Consider the following 26580-nt stretch of genomic DNA (forward strand, 5'->3'; position numbering starts at 1 on the left):
TGAGAATGTACCTTTGTTTTGCTCGGCTAGTTGCTTAGTCAAGTGTTCCAACTGATTTTCAAGTAACTTTCTGGATGTTTCATTGTTCTTTCTTTCAGCTTCTTGACTCCTCTTCATTTCTTCCAGGCTTCCTTGAGTCATTTTCATGAAGTTTCTCATAGTCTCTTCCCAAACTGCTGATATGCTTTGCTGTTGTTTGTTGGCTAGAGTATAACAATGAAATTCGTTGATGAGCTTTTCTAGCTTTTGGTTCATGGAGGTTTGGTTAGCTATGATGGTTGTCTGATCACTCACCCCAAACACTCCTCCTTCTTTAGTATTGGCATCAACATGATATTCATTACTTGCAATGAGTTCTATTAGAGCTAAAACTTCATGGTCAGTCTTGTTCTTCAAACTACCCCCAGCTGATGCATCTAAAAACATCCTATGGTTGTGGATTAAATTTTCAGTGAAGATTTGGAGATATTGTTTTATGGTGAAATCATGGTTGGGGCATCTTTTAAGAAGTAAATTGAATCGCTCCCAAGCATCATAAAACAATTCATTGTCCATTTGTTTGAAATTTAATATCTCTCTCCTCTTATCCAAACATTTTGATATAGGGAAATACTTCTCTAAAAATTTAGTCTCTAAATCATCCCATGATGTAATGGTTCCATTAGGGATAGTTAGTAACCAATCCTTAGCTCTTCCCGTCAAGGTGAAAGGAAAAAGCTTAAGTTTCTTTTGGCTATCAGTTATAGTAGATGGGGTTACACTAAACTCACATGTTTCAGCAAAGTGACTCAAATGTTCATGAGGACTCATGTTCTTTGACCCATCAAACTGTTTTTCCCTCAACCCATTTAGGACAGTGGTTTTGATATCAAAAGCGACTGGATTAGCAGGTTGAAAGATGTGAGTATAATTACCAAGGTGCTTAGCTAACCCGTAATCCCCTAACTTTGGTCTAGCTGGTTCCCCCATGATACTAGGTAGCTGCTTTCTCGCACTTGATGAGACAGACTTTACACCACTGGACCCAAATGATCACAGCCCTGTCAACCTTGCATACAAAAGAACATACCTTAGTAGCACTGAACTAGACAAGATAATATGTACTAAAATAATAACAAACTTATTTACAGAAAATTAAATTGCAGAAATCCTAATTAATAACGATATTGCCTTGTTGAAATGATTCAACAGTCCCTGGCAACGGCGCCAAAAACTTGATAGATATTTGGCATGTGTACCAAAGTCTATCGAAGTAGTAAAAAGATCGAATCCACGAGGACTGTGATTAACTTCAACGTAACAAGTTCGTTATTCGTTAGGATGTAAAAGTTTATAAGGTTGCCCTAGGCAGTTGATTGTTGATTGTAACAACGGTAAAGTAAATAGCGACAGAAATTATATTGAGATGAATGATTGAGCCGTTGAATCCGCTATTGCTTTATATGAGATAATTGTCCTCTCTCTACTTCTCAATTATTAATCTTTCTTTACGACAAGTTAACAAAATAGCATTGATCACTCTCGCGCATCAATACCCATCCCTAAGCTAGAATCGCCTACTCTATCCCGAGTCTACGTGGCAGCAATAACATTAGGAAGCAATTAAAGAACGTTAACTTATGTGTCATAACCCTCAATTTCCCATCTCTGGGCTCCTAATGTTGAGTTAAACAGAGTTACTAGATCAAGATCAAAAGCCAGGGTTAGTGGTCATTTGGTTCCCAAAATCAGTTCTTAATCATAATTGAAGTAGTTATGGTTAGTGGTCCTCCAACAATTACTTTAGAAAGGCATTAAACACAAGTAAAACTGAATAAAGACTGATTAATATTGATAATAGAGAGAGTACAACTACTGATTCATATATTACAATAGCATCATCATGGCTCAATCAAACTATAGTTTAGCTACTCATAACTAAACTATCATAAGCATAAATGATAAAAGCATACATAAATTCTTACCAACTTGAGAGTTGGTATGACTCTTAGAGCTTGCACCTTTGTTTCCTTGTTCCTCTATGCTTAAAATCCCATAAAACTTTCCGTCTCGTTGTTTTTGGCCCAACTTTCCTTTTATAGACAAACAAAAGTGGCCAGCAGAATAACTCATCGTGGCACGATGACACACCATCGTGGCACGATTTGACAGCAATTGCACGCTTGTCAGTAGATCGATCGCACTAAAGCTGTCTGTAGATTCTTCATCGTGGCACGATAGGAATATCTTCATGGCACGATTAATCCAGTGAGCACAGCCTTTCAAAATGCCTTCCATCGTGGCACGATGGATATGAACGTGGCACGATGCTTTGGTATTTTAGGAACTTTTCTTCTTTTCTTCTCTTTGAGCACTTGTTCCCAATTTCCTCTGATTTAGCCAAGAATTATAGGTAGTTGTCTCTCTTTATGTTACAAAAACAATACAAATAACAACTAAAAACATGCAATGACAGACGGTCATCATTGGTGCTTTGTGTTCTTGAGAAAATTTGATGAAAAATGAAGTTGTGATGTTGAATTGTGCATGAATTTGTGTTCATTAGTTGTTGTTGATGATTGTTGAACTGTTAGAATCGAATTGGTGTAACTGGAATCGTTATTTATGGATTCATGAGTAGATTTGTGGTTATGTTGGTGTTTTGAGAAAATTTCATGATTTTGATGAAATGAGCCAAATTGTTGTTTCTAATGCATGATTCATGTTTGTTTAAGTGTATTGAACCTATTTTGACCCATAAACACTTTCTGGAACTTGGTTTGGGAGTTGGGGATTCGAAAAATGGGATTTTGGGTGAAAATGGTGTGAAAACCCGCAACTACTGCATAATTTCGCAAGAACGGCGCTAATAGCGAAATTGTCTCGACAAATTTCGCTAATGGCGAAAATTTCGCTAATAGCGAAATTGTCTGAAGAATTTCGCTAATAGCGCAGATTTCGCTAATAGCGAAACTGCCCAGAAACAGTTTTTCTGTTTTGTTTGTTTTGAGCTTTGGGGGACCAATCCAATACTTCTAAAATGTTTCTTTGGACTTAATTAACATCTGTTTATACATTTAATCCTACTAGAACATGATTTGAATTGGTTTGGACTTGAATTTGTGAAAATCGTCTAAGTTTTGTAAAAACGGTCCAAACGTTGATTTTTCCGAAAACTCGTTTTCTTCCGGAATTTGAAGTGGGATTAGAGTTATATAATGTTTATATGATTTCTAAAAATGGTTGTGAGTGGTTTCATCAAGTTTGAACTTGTTTTGCTTTGAAAATGGAGAATTTTGTGAAAAGTGAAAAAGTGAGACGAACTTTGGGTTTTTCTTGAATTCGTCGTTTTTGGCCGATGAAATGCTTATGTAACCTCTACTGCATATATATATATATATATATATGTGACTTGTGGGAGTACATGGCATAGGCAATTGAGCTTGTTTACTTGGTTTTGACATAAATGTTCAATTAATTTAATGTTGTGATTTTGAGAGACGAACTTGACTAAAGATGACTTTTGAGAACCAATTGATTGTGAATCCTTTATGGAGAACTGTTATATGTTATGTGAAGATGATTGGTGGTGTAATTATGTGACAACTTCATGTTGTGTGATTTTTGATGTTGTTGGTGATTGTATATATGTTAAATTGGTGGTGAATTGTTGATGATTGCATATATACAATTATTGGTGATGGTGAGGTGATTATTGTTTGTGTGAACATATGCATTTGTAGTTGAGTCATATGTTCATGCATTCATGACTGATGGTGGTGGATTTTATATCCAAGACTGATGGTGGCGGATTTTATATCCAATTGAGGTGAGTACGATGTTTTTGTTGCATCGAAGGTGACGACCTGGAGGTGATTTGGTACCACATGCATCTAGATGAATCTAGAATCATTGCATAAACTGTTGGTGAATTGAATTGCATTGCAATATGTTTGATGATTGTTTTGCTAACTGTAATTGTGGATTGAATTATCGATGGTTAATTGTTGATTGACAAGGTGAATTTGAGATATGTGTATGATACACTTGTGGAGATGAACTTGGAATGATGGTAAAGAATAATATGCATGTGTTGTGATTACTTGTGAATATATGTATGGGTTGTTATTCTTGAATATATTCTTTCATTTCCAATGTTCATGATAAATGTTTTTCGTGGATTATGATGATGTAATGCTAACCCTCAGTGGTTTACCACTTACCTTTCTGTATGGACGGGTAGATGGAGTGCAGGATGCTTAGTTGTTTGCTTGTTGATGTCGAGGAGTGGAGTTCCTCTTTTTATGCAAGTGTCTAGATTAGGGCTCTGATCTAGGATAGTCCTTGCATATGTTTTATTTGACTATGTATTTTGGAGTTGTTGAGATATTTTGTTATTCGAGATTTGGAGGATACATTTGTATTTTGTTTGAGATCCAGAGATGTTTTATGAGTTATATGTCTGTTCCACTGCTATGTTGTGTAAACATGATCTTTATGCATGTATGTATTGTGGTTTATTCGAAGACGTAGCATCTATTTCTAGAATATGTCTGATGTATTCGTGCGTTTTACCGCTTATTAGAAATAGGGTGTTACAAGTTGGTATCAGAGCCGTGGTCAGTCTTGTCTGGACTAATAGACTAGTAGAGTAGTGTTTGTTGATTTACCTGTTAGTCTGCGAATGGTAATGAGTTACCTTCGGTACTTGTTCTTGTGTGGTTGTGCTGTTGTTCTTATCTGTTGGTTGGTTTTGTGTAGAAGTGAGATGGCCGGTGGTAGAGATGATGGAGCGATTGCTCAGGCTTTGACTTCGGTGGCTCAGGTGTTGGCTCAGGTTAATGAGCAGGCGGCAGTTGGTCATCGTGATCCTGGTGAGGCGGAAAATCAGAAGTTGGATCGTTTCTTGCGAAACAGTCCGCCGACGTTCAAGGGTAGGTATGACCCGGATGGAGCTCAGAAGTGGGTGCAAGACATGGAAAGGATCTTTCGTGCTATGGTGACTAGTGAGGACCAGAAGGTCAGGTTGGCTACTCACATGCTTGCTGAGGAGGCTGAGTATTGGTGGACCAATGCTAAAGGAAGACTTGAGGCTGGTGGAGCTGTGACTTGGGCTAGGTTCAAGACTGAGTTTTTGAGGAAGTACTTTCCTGAGGATTTAAGGACCAAGAAGGAAGTGGAATTCTTGAACTTGAAGCAAGAGAACCGTTCAGTGGCTAAGTATGCAGCAAAGTTTGAGGAGCTTTCGAGGTTTTGTCTGTACATTAATGCGGAGGATGCTATGTGTAACAACCCAATTTTCGCTAGACTTAATTTTAATTGTTTTTAATATGTGTTATATGTGCTCATATGTGATTAATTACCTCTGTGTGTATTTTTCGTTGGGATTATTAGAATTCGGTGTTAGAAGGATAATAATTAGTCATTTTACTAAGTTGAGTGAGTAGTAATATTTCTAATTAGTTGTGAGCCGGTAAGTGACCGTTATTATTATTATTTTACCGTTAAGTGAGTAGACCTGTTGTGAGTGGACTATATTATTTTATAGAAAGAAAGTATAAAATAATAGAAAAGAAAGATTAGTGGAAAGAATAGAAAAGGAGAGGTAGGAAAAGAAAGAAAGAAAGAATAAGTGAGGAAAGAGAAGGGAAGGAAACGTGAAAGAGAAGAAGAGAAGAAGAGAAGAGAGAAAAAGAGAAAGGAAGAAAGAAGAAAAGAGGAGAAAAGGGTTAGAAGAGAAAGAGGCTTAAAGAGCAAGAAGAGTTTGAGGATTCTTGGAGATTGAGGTAAGGGGGTTAGATTTCAATCCTAATCTATTTTTTTCTTCTTAAAACCATAAGTGCTTATTGTGAAAAGTGATTAATTGTGAATTTAAATGGTGAAATTCGTGCTTGTATTTAGATGTAATTTTGGGTATGTTAAATTGATGTTAAACATGTTGTTGTTGTTGATTTTACATACTTGAATTGTGGTTATATGAAACCTTGTTGATTTTTGCTCAATTTAATGAAAGATGATGTTGTGGTTGTTGAATGATGGTGAGATCATGATTATATGATGTAGTTGTTGTTGTGTTATGATGTTCTCATCAATTTATCCTATGGGTGTTAGAGATTACATGAATATTCATGATTGGTGTGTTGTTGTTGTGTGTTGTTGAGTTTTGGTGAAAATGGTGAATTGAGTTGTTGTTGATGGTTTTTGTAAAAATGGGTTGATTTGATAAATGGTGTTAGAATGATGTTTGATTTCATGTTTGTTGTGTTTTGAAAGCCCTTTTGAGTATATATACCTGTAAACAATCTTTTGGAACAAATTTGGGTGTTGGGAGATCAAAATTTGGGATTTGGGTGGATGAAATCTGGGTTTTCGAGTGTTTTGGTTCGGCAAAAATCGGCCACCGATTTGTCAAAATCGGCCATCGAATTCCTGTCAGGCAAATCTGGAAAAATTAACATTTTTCACCCTTTTTCGTTTTGAATTAGCGTTCGGTGTAAACATGAAAGTTGTAGATAATTTTGTTAGCTTTCAAATGGCTTTAGTTTGACGTGAAAATGATGTATAGATTTTGAGTTATGATGAAAATACTCCAAGTGGGTCTTAGTAAAACTTTATGAAAATTCAGCATAACTATTTCTAAGTTAAACCAAAACTTATGGAATGTTTCCAAACTTCAAAACTAGAAGTACTAGGAGTTTAATTGAAAGGTTTAAGAGTATTTAAACCTATGTCTTGTTGAATCTAATTTGGTTTTTCCTTTATTTGAAATAACTTTGTTTTTGAGACGAACTTGGTCGAAAATAATCTTTAAGACCAAATACTTGGCAAATCTTTTGTTGATAGTTTTATATGATTAAATGAGGATGTGTGAATGATGGTGGAGGATTGAATATGATTTTTATCATAAGGTGTTGTATTTTCCACTTTACTTGGATTGTGAGAAATTGTATGAAGTTGTTGATGTGTGGTGATGTTGTTGATATTGATGTGAATATGCTAAAATATCAATTGTTGATGGTGATTTTATACATGCTTAATGTTGAAATTTGGATGTGGTGATTGCATGTATTGAATTATGTTGTTGAATTATTACATGCAAATGATGGTGATATTGATGATGAGTGCATGTATATATGATTATAGCCGTTGACTATAGCCGTTGATTATAGCCGTTGACTTGTTGTGAACATATGCATGGTGGATTGAGTCATATGTTCATGCATCATATGTCGTGTCGGATGTTATATCAATATTGCCGTTGATCGGATACTTGTATCCATATAGCCGTTGATTATAGCCGTTGACTATGATGTTTTTGTTGCATCACGAGGTGACGACCTTGGAGGAGTTTGATACCACATGCATCTAGAAGAGTCTAGAACATTGCATACATTTGATTGGTTGATGAGTTGTGCATACTTGAATATGTGACTTGGTGAATTGTGCATTGGTGAAGTTTGGTGAATGTTGTGATTATCTGGATTGGTGTATATGTGCATTGGTGGATTTTGTTAATGGTTGTGAATAAATGATCTATGCTCTAATTGCATGTCTTGCTACTTGTGCTTATACACTTGGTGAATCAATTGATGTAATTATTTTAATAATAATGATGAGGTGAGATTTGTATATGTATATAATGTGGTAATTTCTTTGATAATGATGATTGTTTGCTTATAACTTTGAAATGATGAATTGTACTTGTGGTGTGAAGAATAAGGTGAGTAATCCTTTTATTGATTGATGTTGCTAAATGATGAGCTTATGTTGATAACTTGATTAGAGATTGGATATGCTTTCTATCCTATGTTAGTAATGTGATAGCTTGAGATGTATGGAATGGGGGATAATAATCATGTGATGCTAGTATTCTAAGATGGATGGTTATGTATGTATGTTATGCATGAAATCCTTGAATGCTTATATTTGTTTATGTTGATTATGATTGATGTGAAGCTTACCCCCAGTGGTCTGTGGTGGACCGCCTACCTATTTGTATGAATGGGTAGACGGCGTGCAGGATTAGTTTTGTTGCTTGCTTGGTGAGTGCTTGAGGATAGCGGAGCTACCTCGTCTATCTATTTTTGGAGTCTTAGCTTAAGGCTCTGATTAGGATGTTGTCTTATCTTTTATTTCGACGTTGATTTATTTATGGAGATTTTGCCCATATGTCGGGTTTTAGAGATTTCAAGTATTTATATAATTGAAGTTATGACATGTATATTTGGAGATGTATGAATTATATTCGCTGCGACTGTTGAGAATTTTTATAAATGCATGTTGTTGGAATTTTTGTTGAAGACGTATCGTCTATTTCTTGAATAAATGCTTATTCGCGTGTTTTATCGCTTTAATAGAAGTAGGGCGTTACACTATGGTTTCCAAGTGTGTGAAGTTCGAGAGCGGTTTGAGGCCCGACATCTATCAGTACATGTGTATTCAGGAGATCCGAGACTTTGATACTTTGGTGCATAAGTGTCGCATGTTTGATGATGCTGGAAGAGCTAAGGTTAATCACTATAAGGCTCAGAATGACAAGAAAGGAAAGAGTCATGGATTTGGGAAGCCGTACAACAAGGACAAAGGCAAGAAGAGAGAATCTGGTGGAGGCTCTAAGGTGAATGTTGCTGAGGTGAGGTGCTACAAGTGTGACACATTGGGTCATTTTGCTAATGATTGCAAGGGTAGTGAGAAGTGCTACAAGTGTGGAGAAGCAGGTCACAAGGCTGTTGAGTGCAAGAAGGAGATCACTTGCTACAATTGTGGTGAGAAAGGGCATATCAGTACTAGGTGTACCAAACCAAAGAAGGCTGCGGGCAAGGTGTTTGCATTGAATGCGGAAGAGGTGGAGCATCCGGATAATCTCATCCGAGGTATGTGTTTTATCAATAGTACTTATTTGATTGCAATTATTGATACTGGTGCTACTCATTCTTTTATCGCGGCTAGTTGTGTTGAGCGTTTGGGTTTGGTTGTGACTCCGTTGTCTCGTGGGATGGTTATCGATACCCCAGCTAGTGGTTCGGTGACTACTTCTTTAGTGTGTGCTAAGTGTCCTGTTAGTTTTGGCAATGTTGATTTTAAGTTGGATCTTGTGTGTCTTCCGTTGAAGCATATGGACGTGATTTTCGGTATGGATTGGATGTTGACTTTTGGTGTTAACATTAATTGTTTGACCAAGAGTGTAACGTTTTCTAAGCCGGCAGTTGAGGAAGGTAGAAGGTTCTTGACCGCGGAGCAAGTGAAGAAGTCTTTGGACGGAGAAGCTTGTGTGTTCATGATGTTTGCATCTATGAAGGAGAGTAGTGAGAAAGGAGTTGGTAATTTGCCGGTAGTGCAAGAGTTTCCAGAAGTTTTTCCGGACGACATTACCGAATTACCGCCGGAGAGGGAAGTTGAGTTTGCAATTGATTTGGTACCTGGAACGAGTCCTATTTCGATTGCGCCGTATCAGATGTCTGCATTAGAGTTGGGTGAGTTGAAGAAGCAGTTGGAAGAATTGCTTGAGAAACAGTTTATCAGGCCAAGTGTTTCGCCGTGGGGAGCTCCAGTATTGTTGGTTAAGAAGAAGGATGGAAGCATGAGGTTATGTGTGGATTATCGACAGTTGAACAAGGTGACAATCAAGAATCGGTATCCGCTTCCTAGGATTGATGATTTGATGGATCAGTTGGTTGGTGCAGAAGTGTTCAGCAAGATTGATTTGAGATCAGGATATCATCAAATTAGAGTAAAGGCGGAAGATATATCCAAAACTGCGTTCAGAATGAGGTATGGACACTATGAGTATTCTGTGATGCCATTTGGAGTATCTAATGCGCCAGGTGTCTTCATGGAGTACATGAATAAAATATTTCATCCTTTTCTGGATCATTTTGGGGTGGTGTTTATAGATGATATTTTGGTGTATTCGAAGTCCGAATAAGAGCATGCCGAGCATTTGAGGATTGTGTTGGGAGTTTTGAAAGATAAGAAGTTGTTTGCTAAGTTGTCGAAGTGTGAGTTTTGGTTGCGGGAAGTGAGTTTCCTTGGTCATGTGATTTCTAAAGGTGGTATTGTTGTGGATCCGTCGAAGGTGGATGCAATGTTGCAGTGGGAATCACCTAAGTCTGTTTTTGAAGTTAGAAGCTTTCTTGGATTGGCAGGTTATTATCGGAGGTTGATTGAGGGATTCTCTAAGTTGGGGTTGCCATTGACGCAGTTGACTCGGAAAGGACAAGCTTATGTTTGGGATGCTAAGTGTGAGAAGAGTTTCCAAGAGTTGAAGAAGAGGTTGACATCGGCTCCAGTGTTGATTTTGCCAAATCCGAAGGAATCGTTTGTCGTGTATTATGATGCTTCTAAGATAGGTCTTGGTGGTGTGCTTATGCAGAATCGTCAGGTTGTGGCTTATGCTTCGAGGTAGTTGAAAGTGCATGAGAAGAACTATCCGACTCATGATTTGGAATTAGCGGCCGTTGTGTATGTGTTGAAGATTTGGAGGCATTATCTGTATGGTTCTAAGTTTGAAGTGTTCAGTGATCACAAGAGTTTGAAGTATTTATTTGACAAGAAGGAGTTGAATATGAGGCAGAGGAGATGGTTGGAGTATCTTAAGGATTTTGATTTCCAGTTGAGCTATCATCCTGGAAAGGCCAATGTTGTTGCTGATGCTTTGAGCAGGAAGTCGTTGCATATGTCTGCTTTGATGGTAAAAGAGTTGGAGTTGATTGAGCAGTTTCGAGAGTTGAGTTTGGTTAGCGAGTTGACACCGGATGGTGGGAGGTTGGGAATGTTGAAGCTGACAAGTAATATTCTGGAGGAGATCAAGAATGGTCAGAAGGAAGATTTGGAACTTGTAGATCGAGTAGTGTTAAGGTAAAGGTGGGGATTTCAGGTTGGATGAGAACGGTGTTTTGATGTTTCGTGATCGTGTTTGTGTACCAAGTGTTCTTGAGCTTAAGAGGCAGATTTTGGAAGAAGGTCACAGAAGTAGTTTGAGTATTCATCCAGGAGTGACTAAGATGTATCAGGATTTGAAGAGGTTGTTTTGGTGGCCTGGAATGAAGAAGGATATTGTAGAGTTTGTGTATGCTTGTTTGGTGTGTCAGAAGTCTAAGACTAAACATCAGAGACCGTCAGGTTTGATGCAACCGTTGTTTGTGCCAGAGTGGAAGTGGGATAATATATCAATGGACTTTGTTGGAGCGTTGCCGAAGACTGTTAAGGGTTTTGATTCTATTTGGGTGATCGTTGATCGGTTGACGAAGTCGGCACATTTTGTTCCTATTAAGACCGGTATGTCTGTGGCTAAGTTGGCTGAAATCTACATTGAGCAGATTGTTAGATTGCATGGTGTTCCTTCTAGTATTGTGTCGGATCGGGATCCGAGGTTTACTTCTAAGTTTTGGGAGAGTTTGCAAGATGCTTTGGGAACTAAGTTGAGGTTGAGTTCTGCTTATCATCCCCAGACTGATGGTCAGACGGAGAGGGCTATTCAGAGTTTGGAAGATTTGTTGAGAGCTTGTGTGTTGGAGCAAGGTGTCAGTTGGATTGAATGTTTACCGTTGATTGAGTTTACTTACAACAACAGTTTTCATTCTAGTATCGGGATGGCACCGTTTGAAGCTTTGTATGGTCGGAGGTGTAGAACTCATTTGTGTTGGTATGAGTCAGGTGAAAGTGCTTTATTAGGACCGGAAGTAGTGCAAGAGACGACCAAGAAGGTTAAGATGATTCAAGAGAAGATGAGAGCATCTCAGAGTAGGCAGAAGAGTTATCATGATAAGAGGAGGAAGGACCTTGAGTTTCAGGTTGGTGATCATGTGTTTTTGAGAGTGAATCCTGTAACTGGTGTTGGACGTGCTTTAAAGTGTCGAAAGTTGACTCCTCGTTTTGTTGGACCTTTTGAGATTGTTGAGAAGGTAGGGGTTGTAGCGTATAGGATTGCGTTACCGCCATCTTTGTCGAATCTTCATGATGTGTTTCATGTGTCTCAGTTGAGGAAGTATGTGTATGATGTGTCTCATGTGATTCAAGTGGATGATTTGGAAGTAAGGGATAATTTGACCGTTGAGACTTGGCCAGTTAGGATTGAAGATCGTGAAGTGAAGCGTTTGCGTGGCAAGGAGGTCGTTTTGGTTAAAGTGATTTGGGTTGGACCAACCGGTGAGAGTGCCACTTGGGAATCAGAGAGTAGGATGAGGGTTGCGTACCCGGAGTTGTTTCCTTCAGGTAATTTTCGAGGGCGAAAATTCTTTTTAGTGGGGGAGAGTTGTAACAACCCGATTTTCGCTAGTCTTATTTTATTATTTATTTATGTGTGTTATATGTGCTCTTATGTGATTATTTGCCTCTGTGTGTATATTTGGTTGGGAATTGTAGAATTCGGTGTAGAAGGTATTTTAGTCATTTTGGACTTAGGGGCATTTTGGTCATTTTGAGAGCAGGGGTAATTTTGTAATTTTGTTGGAGGTTATTTTTAGTGCTTAGTAAGAGTATTATTTTACCAAGTTACTAGAGAGGGTGTAGTAATTATTTTAATTACCATTAAGTGACCGTTAGTGATATAATTTACCATTAAGTGAGTAGTGACATTTTGGGTGTTAGAATAGAAATGGGTTAGGCCCATTAAGGTTGAGAGGTAAGCCCAATTGAGTAGAGCATATATATAAACTCTAGTTGTTGGTGAAATTAGGTTTTACAAACATTTCACATTTCATTTCATTTGAGAAGAGAAGAGATAGAGGCTAGAGAGAAGAACAACAACAAGGGTTAGAAGGCAAAGAGGGGATTCATCATCTAGGAGCTAAATTGAAGCTTGGGTTAGAGAATCTTGGTGTTAGAGGTAAGAGGGTTAGATTTCAACCATAATTCACATCTTTTTCTCTTTACCCATTTTTGTGAAATTGATGAATTGAACCTAATTGTTGTAAAATTCGTGCATACTTGTTGTTGTTATGTTTGAGAACATGATTTATATGATAATTGCAAGTTAGTATGTGAATTAACATGTTTAAATGCATAGTTGTTGGTGCTTTGTGTTCTTGAGAAAATTTGATGAAAAATGAAGTTGTGATGTTGAATTGTGCATGAATTTGTGTTCATTAGTTGTTGTTGATGATTGTTGAACTGTTAGAATCGAATTGGTGTAACTGGAATCGTTATTTATGGATTCATGAGGAGATTTGTGGTTATGTTGGTGTTTTGAGAAAATTTCATGATTTTGATGAAATGAGCCAAATTGTTGTTTATAATGCATGATTCATGTTTGTTTAAGTGTATTGAACCTATTTTGACCCATAAACACTTTCTGGAACTTGGTTTGGGAGTTGGGGATTCGAAAAATGGGATTTTGGGTGAAAATGGTGTGAAAACCCGTAACTACTGCATAATTTCGCAAGAACGGCGCTAATAGCGAAACTGTCTGGACAAATTTCGCTAATGGCGAAAATTTCGCTAATAGCGAAATTGTCTGAAGAATTTTGCTAATAGCGCAGATTTCGCTAATAGCGAAACTGCCCAGAAACAGTTTTTCTGTTTTGTTTGTTTTGAGCTTTGGGGGACCAATCCAATACTTCTAAAATGTTTCTTTGGACTTAATTAACATTTGTTTATACCTTTAATCCTACTGGAACATGATTTGAATTGGTTTGGACTTGAATTTGTGAAAATCGTCTAACTTTTGTAAAAACGGTCCAAACGTTGATTTTTCCGAAAACTCGTTTTCTTCCGGAATTTGAAGTGGGATTAGAGTTATATAATGTTTATATGATTTCTAAAAATGGTTGTGAGTGGTTTCATCAAGTTTGAACTTGTTTTGCTTTGAAAATGGAGAATTTTGTGAAAAGTGAAAAAGTGAGACGAACTTTGGGTTTTTCTTGAATTCGTCGTTTTTGGCCGATGAAATGCTTATGTAACCTCTACTGCATATATATATGTGACTTGTGGGAGTACATGGCATAGGCAATTGAGCTTGTATACTTGGTTTTGACTTAAATGTTCAATTAATTTAATGTTGTGATTTTGAGAGACGAACTTGACTAAAGATGACTTTTGAGAACCAATTGATTGTGAATCCTTTATGGAGAACTGTTATATGTTATGTGAAGATGATTGGTGGTGTAATTATGTGACAACTTCATGTTATGTGATTTTTGATGTTGTTGGTGATTGTATATATGTTAAATTGGTGGTGAATTGTTGATGATTGCATATATACAATTATTGGTGATGGTGAGGTGATTATTGTTTGTGTGAACATATGCATTTGTAGTTGAGTCATATGTTCATGCATTCATGACTGATGGTGGTGGATTTTATATCCAAGACTGATGGTGGCGGATTTTATATCCAATTGAGGTGAGTACGATGTTTTTGTTGCATCGAAGGTGACGACCTGGAGGTGATTTGGTACCACATGCATCTGTTGGAACAAAATGTGTTTAACAATGAACCTTAAAGAGTTTTGATGATAACAAGGTATTAAAAATTGTAAATTGGACTAGCTAATATTTGTTCAAGTGTACATGACCATAGTTAAAATTTTACATCATTAATTGGTTCTGAATGAGCAAATAAAGAGCAAAAGAAATCAACAAAATTGAAGCTTAGGCGCTCCTGAAGGCAACTCGCTCCTGAAGAGAAAAAGCGCTTCTGAAGTAAAGCCGCTCCAGAAGTTAGTAAAGTGCTTCTGAAGAATAGTGCTCCTGAAGACAAGAGGTCCAGAAGCCACGTCATCAGAAGCTGCGTTATCAGAAGCTATATCATCAGAAGTTGCATCATCAGAAGCTGCGTTATCAGAAGCTGCCTCATCATAAGTCATTTCACCAGAAGCTGAAGATCAACTGAATTTGAGAAATTCAAGGATTCAAGAGTTGTGTCATGGATCGAAATTCATCAAAGGACAACAAAAGATCAGTGGAATTTTGCAACGGTCATTTCAAAGGTGTTTGAAGGCATGTGCTTGCAATTTGGACGAAAGCGTTGACATTGTACTATTGTACGAACTGTACAACCACCTTCTCCACTACTTTGTTTTATGTCCACGCTACAAGACAAGAAAACAGCTTCAGAATACGGCTTCGCCTGCAAAGATGTTCCTTTGGATTAGGAATTGATTTCAAATTTGTTCTTCATAGGACAACAACCAAATCAGGCAAAAGATCATTGGTGAAAGATCAAGCTTCAACAACGACTCTTTGATGTGCTGGCAATTTCACAACGTCTCTTTCACACCTCTATATAAAGGAGTGAAGACTTAGAGTTTTGGCAATGCAAGAACGCTGAACGAAAGACTCACAACATTACAAGTGTCAAACCTCTGCTGAAATTGTTCTGCATTCACTTAGAATTTCCGTGTCTCAAAGCCATTTCTTAGAAATTCTTAAGTCATTGAGTCTGTATCTGATTTGTATTGTGAGCACCTCTGATTGTATATCAAGTGTTCAACCTTAAACAATTTTCTGTGTAATTTTGTTTAGTTAGAAGTCTCTTGCAGTTGTGCTTGAGCAGGGAAGTCTCTTGATTGTGTTCTTGAGAAAAGGAAGTCTTTTGCTTGTGTGCTTGAGCAATTGTAATCAGATATTACTCTTAGTGAAATCTCCTTGGAAGTGCAAGGGGGACTGGACTACTTCCGGTTTGTGGAAGGAACCAGTATAATTGCTTTGTGTCGTTCTTCTTCTCTCTCTCTGTTTTATTCCGCTGCATTTAGATTCTGATTACCACTTCAGAAGCTGTTTCACTTAGCTTCTGATCAGTGTGTTCAGTTTTTAGGAGAATCGAAGAATTTTCCAAAACACAATTCAACCCCCCTTTTTGTGTTTTTCTCACCTTCAATTGGTATCTAGAGCCTTGGTCTGTTGTGTAACACTTAACCGTGCAACAGTCAAAGATCTGAGAAAAACATGTATGGTCCTATTCCAACTCCTATTCCTGATGGAACTAGCTATAAGAATGTCTCACATGATTATAGTGATGGTAAGAAATTCAGTGTTGGAAAGATTCCAAAATTCAATGGAGATGCTGAAGAATTTTCTTGGTGGAAAACCAACTTCTATAGTTATATCATGAGCCTAGATGAAGAACTATGGGATATTCTAGAAGATGGTGTTGGTGACTTAGTCCTTGATGAAGAAGGAGCTGATGTGGATAGAAAGAAACATACTCCTGAGTTGAAGAAACTCTACAAGAAGCATCATATTATCAGAGGAGCCCTTGTCACTGCCATACCCAAAGCAGAGTACATGAAGATGAGTGACAAATCCACTGCCAAAGCTATGTTTGCTTCTCTCTGTTCAAACTACGAAGGCAGCAAGAAGGTCAAAGAAGCTAAAGCTCTCATGCTTGTACATCAGTATGAGTTATTCAAGATAAAGGATGATGAAACTATTGAGGAGATGTACTCAAGGTTTCAAACCTTAGTCTCTGGGCTACAAATTCTAAAGAAGAGCTATGTTGCTTCTGACCATGTGAGCAAGATACTCAGAAGCTTGACTGCAAGATGGAGACCAAAGGTGACTGCCATTGAGGAAGCTAAAGATTTAAACACTTTAAGTGTCGAAGATCTTGTTAGTTCTCTCAAAGTTCATGAGTTAAGTCTTAATGAACATGAGTCTACTAAGAAGAGTAAATCAATAGCTCTTCCATCCAAAGGCAAGTCATCAAAAGCTCTCAAAGTGGTTGAATATGAAGAGGAAGAACAATCAAGTTCAGATTCTGAACCAGATGCTGCTGAAATGGCCATGCTCTTAAACAGACTTCAGTATCTGGCCAAGAAGAACAGAAAGTTTCTAACCAAGAGGAGTAACTCTAGAAGCTCAAGAAAAGAAGATCAGAAGGGATGCTTCAACTGTAAGAAGCCTGGACATTTCATTGCTGAATGCCCTGATCTTCAAAGAGAAAAGTCAAAGGACAAGTCAAAGAGGTCTACATTCAAACCAAGCAAATTCAAGAAGCAGATCAAGCAGAGTTTAATGGCAACCTGGGATGATTTGGGAAGTGAATCTGGATCTGATAAAGAGGAAGCTGATGAAGATGCAAAGATAGCTGTCGGGTTGGTAGCAACAGCAACTTCAGAAGCTGGATCAGATTCAGACTCAGAAGATGAAAACGAGGTATATTCCAAAATTCCCAGAAATGAACTTGTTGAGTCACTTAAAGAACTTCTTACACATTTTGAAGTAAGAACCAATGAGTTGAAGGATTTAAAAGAAAAATATGTTGATTTAATGAAACAACAAAAATCAACTCTATTGGATCTGAAAGCTTCTGAAGAAGGACTTAGGGGCTTTGACTTCATTTGTAAAACATATGAAGACAAGCTCAAATTCTTATGTCAGAAGCTACAAGAAAAGTGTAATGTAAAACCTTTAAGCAACCATGAAATTGCTCTTGAAGATTTTATCATATCTGGCATTGACAGAAGCAGAGTGGCTTCAATGATTTATAGCATTTACAGAAACAATGGCAAAGGGATTGGTTTTTCAGGAGGGAAACCAAATGAAATCAGTCTAAAAGCATGTTGTGAATGCATCAAGGAAGGTCTAAAAACAGTTTTTGTACCAGAAGGTGCTGAGTTGGAAACTGTTGTTCAATCAGAACCTGAAGCTTCTAGCTCTAAGGCTAAGATTACTTCAAAGCCAAAGAACTCTAAGCCAAAGGCTATGATCAAATCTGATTCCAAGACTTTAAAGATCAGGATTATGAAAAGATCAGAACCTGTACCTCAGAGTCTGGTGAAACCAAAATCTGAGGTTCTGAAGTCTATGTTTCAGAAGAAGACAGTTGCTGCTCCTGAAGTGCCAAAACCAAAGGTTGTCAAACCTAAGGTGATGGTTAATCAGAAGCAATCTAACTCACAGCACAAGGTACTGGAAGTGAAGAGTAAAGCCTCAAGTACTAACCTTCCAGGACCCATAGGACAATGGGTACCTAAATCTAAAAATGTCAATGATGCAGGTATGTCTAAGAGCAGTGCCAAAGCAAAGATCATGGTACCTAGACAGCGGTTGCTCAAGACACATGACAGGAGAGAAGTCCAGCTTCCTCAGCCTAACAATGAAGGAAGGAGGAAGTGTGAAATTTGGAGGCAACCAATCTGGCAAGATCATAGGTACAGGAACTATTGGTAATTCCTCTACCTCAATTAATAATGTATGGTTGGTAGATGGTCTTGAACATAACCTTTTGAGCATTAGTCAATTTTGTGATAATGGTTATGATGTGCTTTTTGAGAAAACCAACTGTACAGTAATCAACAAGGAAGACAAATCCATTGTGTTCAAGGGAAAGAGAGTTGATAATGTCTATAAAATCAATTTTTCTGAACTGGCTGATCAGAAGGTGATTTGCCTTCTATCAGTGAATGATAAGAAATGGATGTGGCACAGAAGGTTGGGACATGCTAACTGGAGGTTAATCTCTAAGCTTAGTAAGTTACAACTTGTCAAAGGGCTACCAGACATTGACTATCATTCGGATGCACTCTGTGGTGCATGTCAGAGAGGAAAAATTGTGAAATCATCTTTTAAAACCAAAGACATTGTCTCAACCTCCAGACCCTTAGAACTACTCCATATTGATCTATTTGGACCAGTGAGTACTGCATCCTTATATGGAAGTAAATATGGATTAGTCATTGTTGATGATTACAACAGATGGACTTGGGTGAAATTCCTGAAAAGTAAAGATCATGCATATGATGTATTCAGTAACTTCTGCACACAAATTCAAACTGAAAAAGAGTCAAAAATTTTGAAAATCAGAAGTGATCATGGTGGAGAATTTGAAAATGAGCCATTTGAAGCTTTTGTGAAAAACATGGAATTATCCATGAATTCTCTTCTCCTAGAACTCCACAACAAAATGGGGTTGTAGAGAGAAAGAATAGAACTTTACAAGAAATGGCCAGAACCATGATCCATGAAAACAATTTGGCTAAACATTTTTGGGCAGAAGCAGTGAATACGGCATGTTATGTTCAAAACAGGATCCATATGAACTCTTTAAAGGAAGGAAACCCAATATCTCTTACTTTCATCAATTTGGATGTACATGTTACATTCTAAATAACAAGCTCTACCTAAAGAAATTTGATGCCAAGGCCCAAAGAGGAATCTTCTTAGGTTACTCTGAAAGGTCAAAGGCATACAGAGTGTATAATTCTGAGACACTCTGTGTTGAAGAATCTATGCACGTTAAATTTGATGACAAAGAGCTTGAAGATAAAACTTCAAAGCAAGGTGAAAGTGTTGCAGAGATACAGGTTCCTGAAGCTACTCTAGAACCTGATCAGATAGCTGAATCTGAAGATAGTCCAGAAGCTGAACCCACATCAGAAGCGCAAGATGAAGCTGCTTCTGATGAAGCATAAGATGGCTCACATCAAGCAGATCCTCCCAGAAACACCTTCAAGCACAAGTCTTCACATCCTGAGGAGCTAATCATTGGAAACAAAGATAGTCCAAGAAGAACAAGATCATTCTTTAGACAAGAAGAATCAATGATTGGACTGATCTCAATGATTGAACCTACAACAGTTGATGAAGCACTTTCAGATGATGGATGGATCTTAGCTATGCAAGAAGAGTTGAATCAATTTCAAAGAAATGATGTGTGGGATCTGGTACCCAAACCTCAGCACAAGAACATTATTGGAACAAAATGGGTATTCAGAAACAAGCTGAATGAGCAAGGAGAAGTAACAAGAAATAAAGCCAAACTTGTTGCACAAGGATTTAGTCAACAAGAAGGCATTGATTACACTGAAACATTTGCTCCAGTTGCAAGATTGGAAGCAATCAGGTTACTTCTTTCCTATGCAGTTAATCATGGCATAATATATATCAAATGGATGTCAAGAGTGCATTTCTTAATGGTGTCATAGAAGAAGAAGTGTATGTCAAGCAACCTTCTGGATTTGAGGATATTAAATATCCTGACCATGTTTTTAAACTGAAGAAATCACTATATGGCTTGAAACAAGCTCCCAGAGCTTGGTATGATAGACTAAGTAATTTCTTAATCAAAAATGATTTTAAAAGAGGACAGGTTGATACAACACTCTTCAGAAGGACTCTTGGGAAAGATATTCTTGTTGTGCAAATATATGTTGATGATATAATATTTGGTTCTACTAATGCATCTCTTTGCAAGGAATTTTCTAAGTTAATGCAGGATGAATTTGAAATGAGCATGATGGGAGAGCTGAAGTTCTTCATGGGCATTCAAATTAATCAATGCAAAGATAGAGTCTATGTTCATCAATCAAAGTATACAAAGGAGCTTCTGAAGAAGTTCAAGCTTGAAGAATGTAAAGTGATGAACACTCCAATGCATCCTACGTGCACCTTAAGCAAAGAAGATGAAGGAGCTAAAGTAGATCAGAAGCTGTACAGAGGTATGATTGGTTATTTGTTATACCTCACTGCATCTAGGCTAGATATTTTATTTAGTGTATGCTTGTGTGCAAGATTCCAATCAGATCCTAGAGAATCTCATATGACTGCTGTCAAGAGAATCTTCAGGTATTTGAAAGGAACAACTAATCTTGGACTCCTTTATAGGAAATCCTTAGATTATAAGCTAATTGGATTATGTGATGCTGATTATGCTGGTGATAGGATTGAAAGAAAATCAACCAGTGGCAATTGTCAATTTTTGGGTGATAATCTTATATCCTGGGCTAGCAAAAGACAAACAACTATTGTTATGTCTACAGCAGAAGCAGAATACATTTCAGCTGCAAGTTGTTGTACACAACTACTTTGGATGAAACATCAATAGGAGGACTATCAGATAATTGCTAACAGTATTCCCATTTATTGTGATAATACTACTGCTATTTGTTTGTCTAAAAATCCAATTTTGCATTCAAGAGCTAAGCACATTGAAATCAAACACCATTTTATCAGAGACTATGTTCAAAAAGGAATTTTAGATATACAATTCATTGATACTGAAAATCAATGGGCTGATATATTTACTAAGCCTTTAACTGTTGAAAGATTTGATTTTATAAAGAAAAATTTGAACATGCACTTTGTGTCTGATTGAATGTTTGCTTGCTCCTGAATAGGATTTTAGGTTCTGAAGTTAGTTCAGAAGCAGTAGTCCATCAGAAGCTCTTTATTGAGGTTCTGAGGAAAACTTGCTTCTGATGATGACATCAGCATCTGAAGTCCAGAAGCTGGATTTTACGCTTCTGAATAGTAGAGTTAGTGGAAACGTTGGGAGTTACTTTTTGTGGTAACTTCTGGCCCACTAACTTGGTAGTTACTCTGAGAACTTCTGACGTGGCTTATCTGTATTGGTGTATAACTTAAAAGGGCAATGATGATTTAATAGCTTTGAAAGTACTTTTCACGCGCCCCCAATTTGTCATTAATGTTATGTTTGTTTGTCTCTTTTGAATTGCAATCGTTTTACTTTTAATACTTTGTCAATTCACACACTACTCACTCACAACAAACACATTTGCTTTCAAACCTCTTGCGAAGTAAGCGCAAAAACCCTAGAACCCTAAAATCTTCTTCAATCTTCATCAATGGCAACCTCAAGCTCACAACGAGAAGTTTCAGAATCTACTGCACGAATGGTCCCTGAATATGACTACAGAGGAAGAAGCATGAAATTGGAAGAATGGGATCTACAGGTTCAGATAGAAAATCCTGTGGATTTTGAATCACTAGCTTTTCATAATGTTGGATCAGAAGCTACTATGAAGAGCAAGGACTTCTGCAATACTTCAAGATGTTAAATGGACCAACATACGAAGCATTGGTTAGGCACTTCTGGGTAAGAGCGAAACTGTATGACAAAAAGGCATCTCTAGCTGAAGAAAGTCAAATGGTTTTGATTTATCCAGAACTGGAGGGGAAGACAAGAGAAGAAATGGGACTTGAGCCATTCACTGAAGATGAAATCAGGTCAAGCATCTGTGGTATTCCAGTGAGAATTACACAATGGCAGATAGAAGCTGTACTTGGTCTAAAAGCTTCTGGATATTACTCTGGAATTGATCTTTCAAGTGTTGCTGAAGAACGCATTTGGAAAGAAAAAGCTAATTTGGTTATATACAATTCCAAGAAGGAAAGGAAATATGCTAAATTGGGCATGGAAACTAAGATGCTTCTGAAGATTCAGAATGAGAACTTACTACCATGTGGTGGATGTGAAAAACCCAATTTCGCACAAAAAGTCTTTCTCCAGCACTTCATCAAGAAGGAAAAGGTGAACGTGCCAAAATACATGTTCAAGTACTTGATAGAGTGTCTGAAACAGAGTCAACTGCTGGGTAAACCCTGGGTTCCTTATGGAAGGCTCTTATCAGAGATATTCTATCAAGGAGGTGTCTTGGACAATCTAAGCAGTGCTCAAGCCTTCACTGATAAGATGATTGACACTAAGACTGGGAAGTTCATCAATGATCATACACTCTTGCATATGAAGCTAATCAGTGAGGTCACCAAACTTCAAACTGATTTGAGTGAATCCCATGTCAGGTCTGATCTTATGAGGGATTTTCCACCTATCTGTAAGAAGGATCCTCTTGATGTGCAGATGTACTACATCAAGGAGCACTTTGAGGCAACCAACGAAAGAATCATATTGGATGACGTACCCGAGGAAATGTATGGTGGTGCTCTGCCACGAGCCAGAGGCAGAAAGTCAAAAAGGAAGATGACTGCAGAAGAGTACCTAGAAGTTGAAAAATCTGCGAAGAAGGCTAAAGTCACTTCTGATAAGCTTAAAATTGGTGGTTCTGGAATGCCATCAATTGAAAAAGCTATTGAAGACATGGACTCAAGTTTGATGCTGGATATTGGTATTGCTCTTGATCAACCTGCAATACCAAAGAAGAAAAGGAAGCAAGCAGTAAGGAGGACCAAGGATTTTCCTCTTATTACTAAGAAAGCAGAAGCTACTGCTACTGTGTCAGAAGCTATTGAAAAAGCGGTGGAGATTGCTTTTGAACTTCAAGAGATGGTAATGACAGAAGCTTCACAACTTCTTACAATTGCTGGTAATGTTGAAGATGATCAGAAGAGGACTGCTGACTGTTCAGAACCATCTACAACAGGTAATGTCTCCACACACTCAGTAAAAAGCCAATCAACATCAACCAAGACCAACAATAAGCCCTCTCAGTCAAGCTGTTATAAGCCAGTTGGTCATATAATCAACCAAAAGCTGGAAGAAATGGCTGTGAAGAGAGATCATGTCATTGATGTTATCCTTCGCCATCACTCTCAACCTCTAAACATCCAACCTCTTAACATGATTGTACCTAACGAGGACAATCCAAGCTCACAAAAAGCTTCTGAAACACCTTCTGAAGCAACTGCTTCTGATAAGGACATTTCAGAAAGCCAACAACAACAACAACCACAACCAGAAAAAGCCCCTTCACCCCCTCAACCTGAACCTAAAATTTCATCACCCCCACAACAACAATCAACCATTCCTGAACACATTGTTCCTGAACAACCAGTTACTGAATTAACTTTTGAACCTGAACCTGAACCTGCTGCTCCTGAACATCATGTTCCTGAGCCAACATCTTCTTCCACAAATTCTTTACCAGTACAGGTTGTCAAAATCACCCACTATTGTACGAATTGTACAACCACCTTCTCCACTACTCTGTTTTATGTCCACGCTACAAGACAAGAAAACAGCTCCAGAATACGGCTTCGCCTGCAAAGATGTTCCTTTGGATTAGGAATTGATTTCAAATTTGTTCTTCATAGGACAACAACCAAATCAGGCAAAAGATCATTGGTGAAAGATCAAGCTTCAACAACGACTCTTTGATGTGCTGTCAATTTCACAACGTCTCTTTCACACCTCTATATAAAGGAGTGAAGACTTAGAGTTTTGGCAATGCAAGAACGCTGAACGAAAGACTCACAACATTACAAGTGCTAAACCTCTGCTGAAATTGTTCTGCATTCACTTCGAATTTCTATATCTCAAAGCCATTTCTTAGAAATTCTTAAGTCATTGAGTCTGTATCTGATTTGTATTGTGAGCACCTCTGATTGTATATCAAGTGTTCAACCTTAAACAATTTTCTGTGTAATTTTGTTTAGTTAGAAGTCTCTTGCAGTTGTGCTTGAGCAGGGAAGTCTCTTGATTGTGTTCTTGAGCAAAGGAAGTCTCTTGCTTGTGTGCTTGAGCAATTGTAATCAGATATTACTCTTAGTGAAATCTCCTTGGAAGTGCAAGGGGGACTGGACTACTTCCGGTTTGTGGAAGGAACCAATATAATTGCTTTGTGTCGTTCTTCTTCTCTCTCTCTCTGTTTTATTCCGCTGCATTTAGATTCTAATTACCACTTCAGAAGCTGTTTCACTTAGGTTCTGATCAGTGTGTTCAATTTTTAGGAGAATCGAAGAATTTTCCAAAACACAATTCAACCCCCCTTCTTGTGTTTTTCTCACCTTCAGCATCTAGATGAGTCTAGAATCATTGCATAAACTGTTGGTGAATTGAATTGCATTGCAATGTGTTTGATGATTGTTTTGCTAACTGTAATTATGGATTGAATTATCGATGGTTAATTGTTGATTGACAAGGTGAATTTGAGATATGTGTATGATACATTTGTGGAGATGAACTTGGAATGATGGTAAAGAATAATATGCATGTGTTGTGATTACTTGTGAATATATGTATGGGTTGTTATTCTTGAATATATTCTTTCATTTCCAATGTTCATGATAAATGTTTTTCGTGGATTATGATGATGTAATGCTAACCCTCAGTGGTTTACCACCTACCTTTCTGTATGGACTGGTAGATGGAGTGCAGGATGCTTAGTTGTTTGCTTGTTGATGCCGAGGAGTGGAGTTCCTCTTTTTATGCAAGTGTCTAGATTAGGGCTCTGATCTAGGATAGTCCTTGCATATGTTTTATTTGACTATGTATTTTGGAGTTGTTGAGATATTTTGTTATTCGAGATTTGGAGGATACATTTGTATTTTGTTTGAGATCCAGAGATGTTTTATGAGTTATATGTCTGTTCCGCTGCTATGTTGTGTAAACATGATCTTTATGCATGTATGTATTGTGGTTTATTCGTAGACGTAACATCTATTTCTAGAATATGTCTGATGTATTCGCGCGTTTTACCGCTTATAAGAAATAGGGTGTTACACCATCCGACTGACATTAAATCTCTCATCTTGGTAGATAAGTTTGGAACATAATTTCTTTTCTATTTTTGCTTCGTTACTTTGTAACACAACCAAAAAAAGTTGTAACTTTGTTTATAGGAAAATGTTAGTTGTGTTACTAGGATTATATTGCTAGAGTGGGGAGGGAGAAATGTTATTTTTTGGTGAATCGAATTCAGAATCTCCTTCTTAAATCTCATTCAACGTCCCTCAAGTCATCAACCAAACTACCCGAGACTTTTAAGTTGTAGCGGCTGAATATAATTGAGTTCGAGGTAAAAAAAAAAGTATGTATAGCTTGATTCAAGTTCACGAACAACTCAGTCTAACTCATTGGGTTAAATCACATAATTAAAAAATTAGAAATTTTAGGTTTTTAAACTTTTAAATTAATAATTTAATGGTCAACTCACAAAAATATCTTCAATTTGACACAATCCCTCAACAAAACAGAACTGTCAATATATAAATCTAGTTAACACAAAAAAATTCAACCAACAATCCAAAACTAACTCATCATTTTTTTTTTGAAGGATCAACATAATTTTTTTCAATATATAAATTAATTATAATAAATTTAAAAATAAATATCTTTTTAAGTATTATACATATATATAATCTAGTCGAATTATATATAGTTTATGTTTGGCTCATTTAACGAACAAATTTAATTGTCATTTCAAGTTCAACACATTTACTTCACAAAAAACATTCAATGAATTATTTATCGAGTTTCAAATATTTCAAATTGACTTTGTTCATTTCGAGCTTATAAACATGATAATTTTAATCAACATTAACATCATGGGATTGGAGAGTTTTTCTAAATGGTAAGATTGTAGTTAGTCTATTATTTCTCCTATATTTTACGTCCAAATAAACCAATTTTCTTCTTTTGGTTTATAACTAAATAATTTAGAGGAGTTTGGTTTGAAAGAAAAAACTCCAAAATTCAAACAACATCTGCAAATATAATCATCTTATTACTAACTGGTCAAAAGAATATATTACTAATTGAATCAATTTATATTATCAACAAAACAATTTTTTGAGTACATAATTTTTTTTTTTGGAATAAAGTCACAAGTCTCACAATTTTCTCTTAACCAAAATTTAATCATGACAAAAAAACTCAAATTAATATCAATTATTTTTAGGTGAATGCTAACCAGTACCCTAAGGGTATTGGTTAACCATCCAAACAAGCATGTTTTTATGAAAAAGTTGTGTAATAATTACTTGATCGAAAGTAAATCTTATATTTTCAAGACAAAATTTATATTTGCAGATTTCTTAACCATTATCTCGAGGGTACTAATCAAAGTCTAAGTTATCTGTCATACAAAAATGTCATAGACAAATGTAAATTTAGTTATTGCCGGTAACTAAATTGGATCGAAAGAATACATGAAAGGAGTAAATTGGATCTCCTCTTTTCATAATG

General features: G+C 37.0%; 1 protein-coding gene and 1 non-coding gene across 3 annotated transcripts; both read left to right on the forward strand.

Annotated features, from left to right (window-relative positions):
- Positions 1-481: 481 nt before the first annotated feature.
- On the forward strand, positions 482-587 carry LOC146900661 (small nucleolar RNA R71). Its single transcript, XR_015024417.1, has one exon. It is a non-coding gene; the product is annotated as a small nucleolar RNA R71 (small nucleolar RNA).
- A 4519-nt stretch (positions 588-5106) lies between these two features.
- Positions 5107-25045, forward strand: LOC146900662 (uncharacterized). 2 transcript variants are annotated; one of them, XM_085738345.1, is made up of 3 exons: positions 5110-5765; positions 8337-8852; positions 24761-25045. In XM_085738345.1, exons 2-3 carry the CDS (start codon positions 8354-8356, stop codon positions 24778-24780), a joined length of 519 nt encoding a protein of 172 aa, XP_085594471.1. In that variant the 5' UTR covers positions 5110-5765; positions 8337-8353; the 3' UTR covers positions 24781-25045. The 2 variants fall into 2 exon arrangements, 1 of the variants encoding a protein (XP_085594471.1); XR_015023798.1 differs by lacking the exons at positions 8337-8852; positions 24761-25045 and adding an exon at positions 7989-8279 and having other exon boundaries at positions 5107-5765.
- Positions 25046-26580: the final 1535 nt, after the last annotated feature.

The sequence above is a fragment of the Medicago sativa genome, chromosome 8 (genome assembly GCF_051527215.1).
Source record: "Medicago sativa cultivar Bolivia chromosome 8, Bolivia_mono, whole genome shotgun sequence".
NCBI classification, from domain to species: domain Eukaryota; kingdom Viridiplantae; phylum Streptophyta; class Magnoliopsida; order Fabales; family Fabaceae; genus Medicago; species Medicago sativa.

Bases quoted from the DNA above. Each gene is read 5' to 3' on its own strand.
- LOC146900662 (XM_085738345.1), top strand. From the start codon at position 8,354: ATGGTTTCCAAGTGTGTGAAGTTCGAGAGCGGTTTGAGGCCCGACATC. The intron at 8,853-24,760 runs GTATGTGTTTTA...ATGGACTGGTAG, and splicing joins TCCGGATAATCTCATCCGAG to ATGGAGTGCAGGATGCTTAG.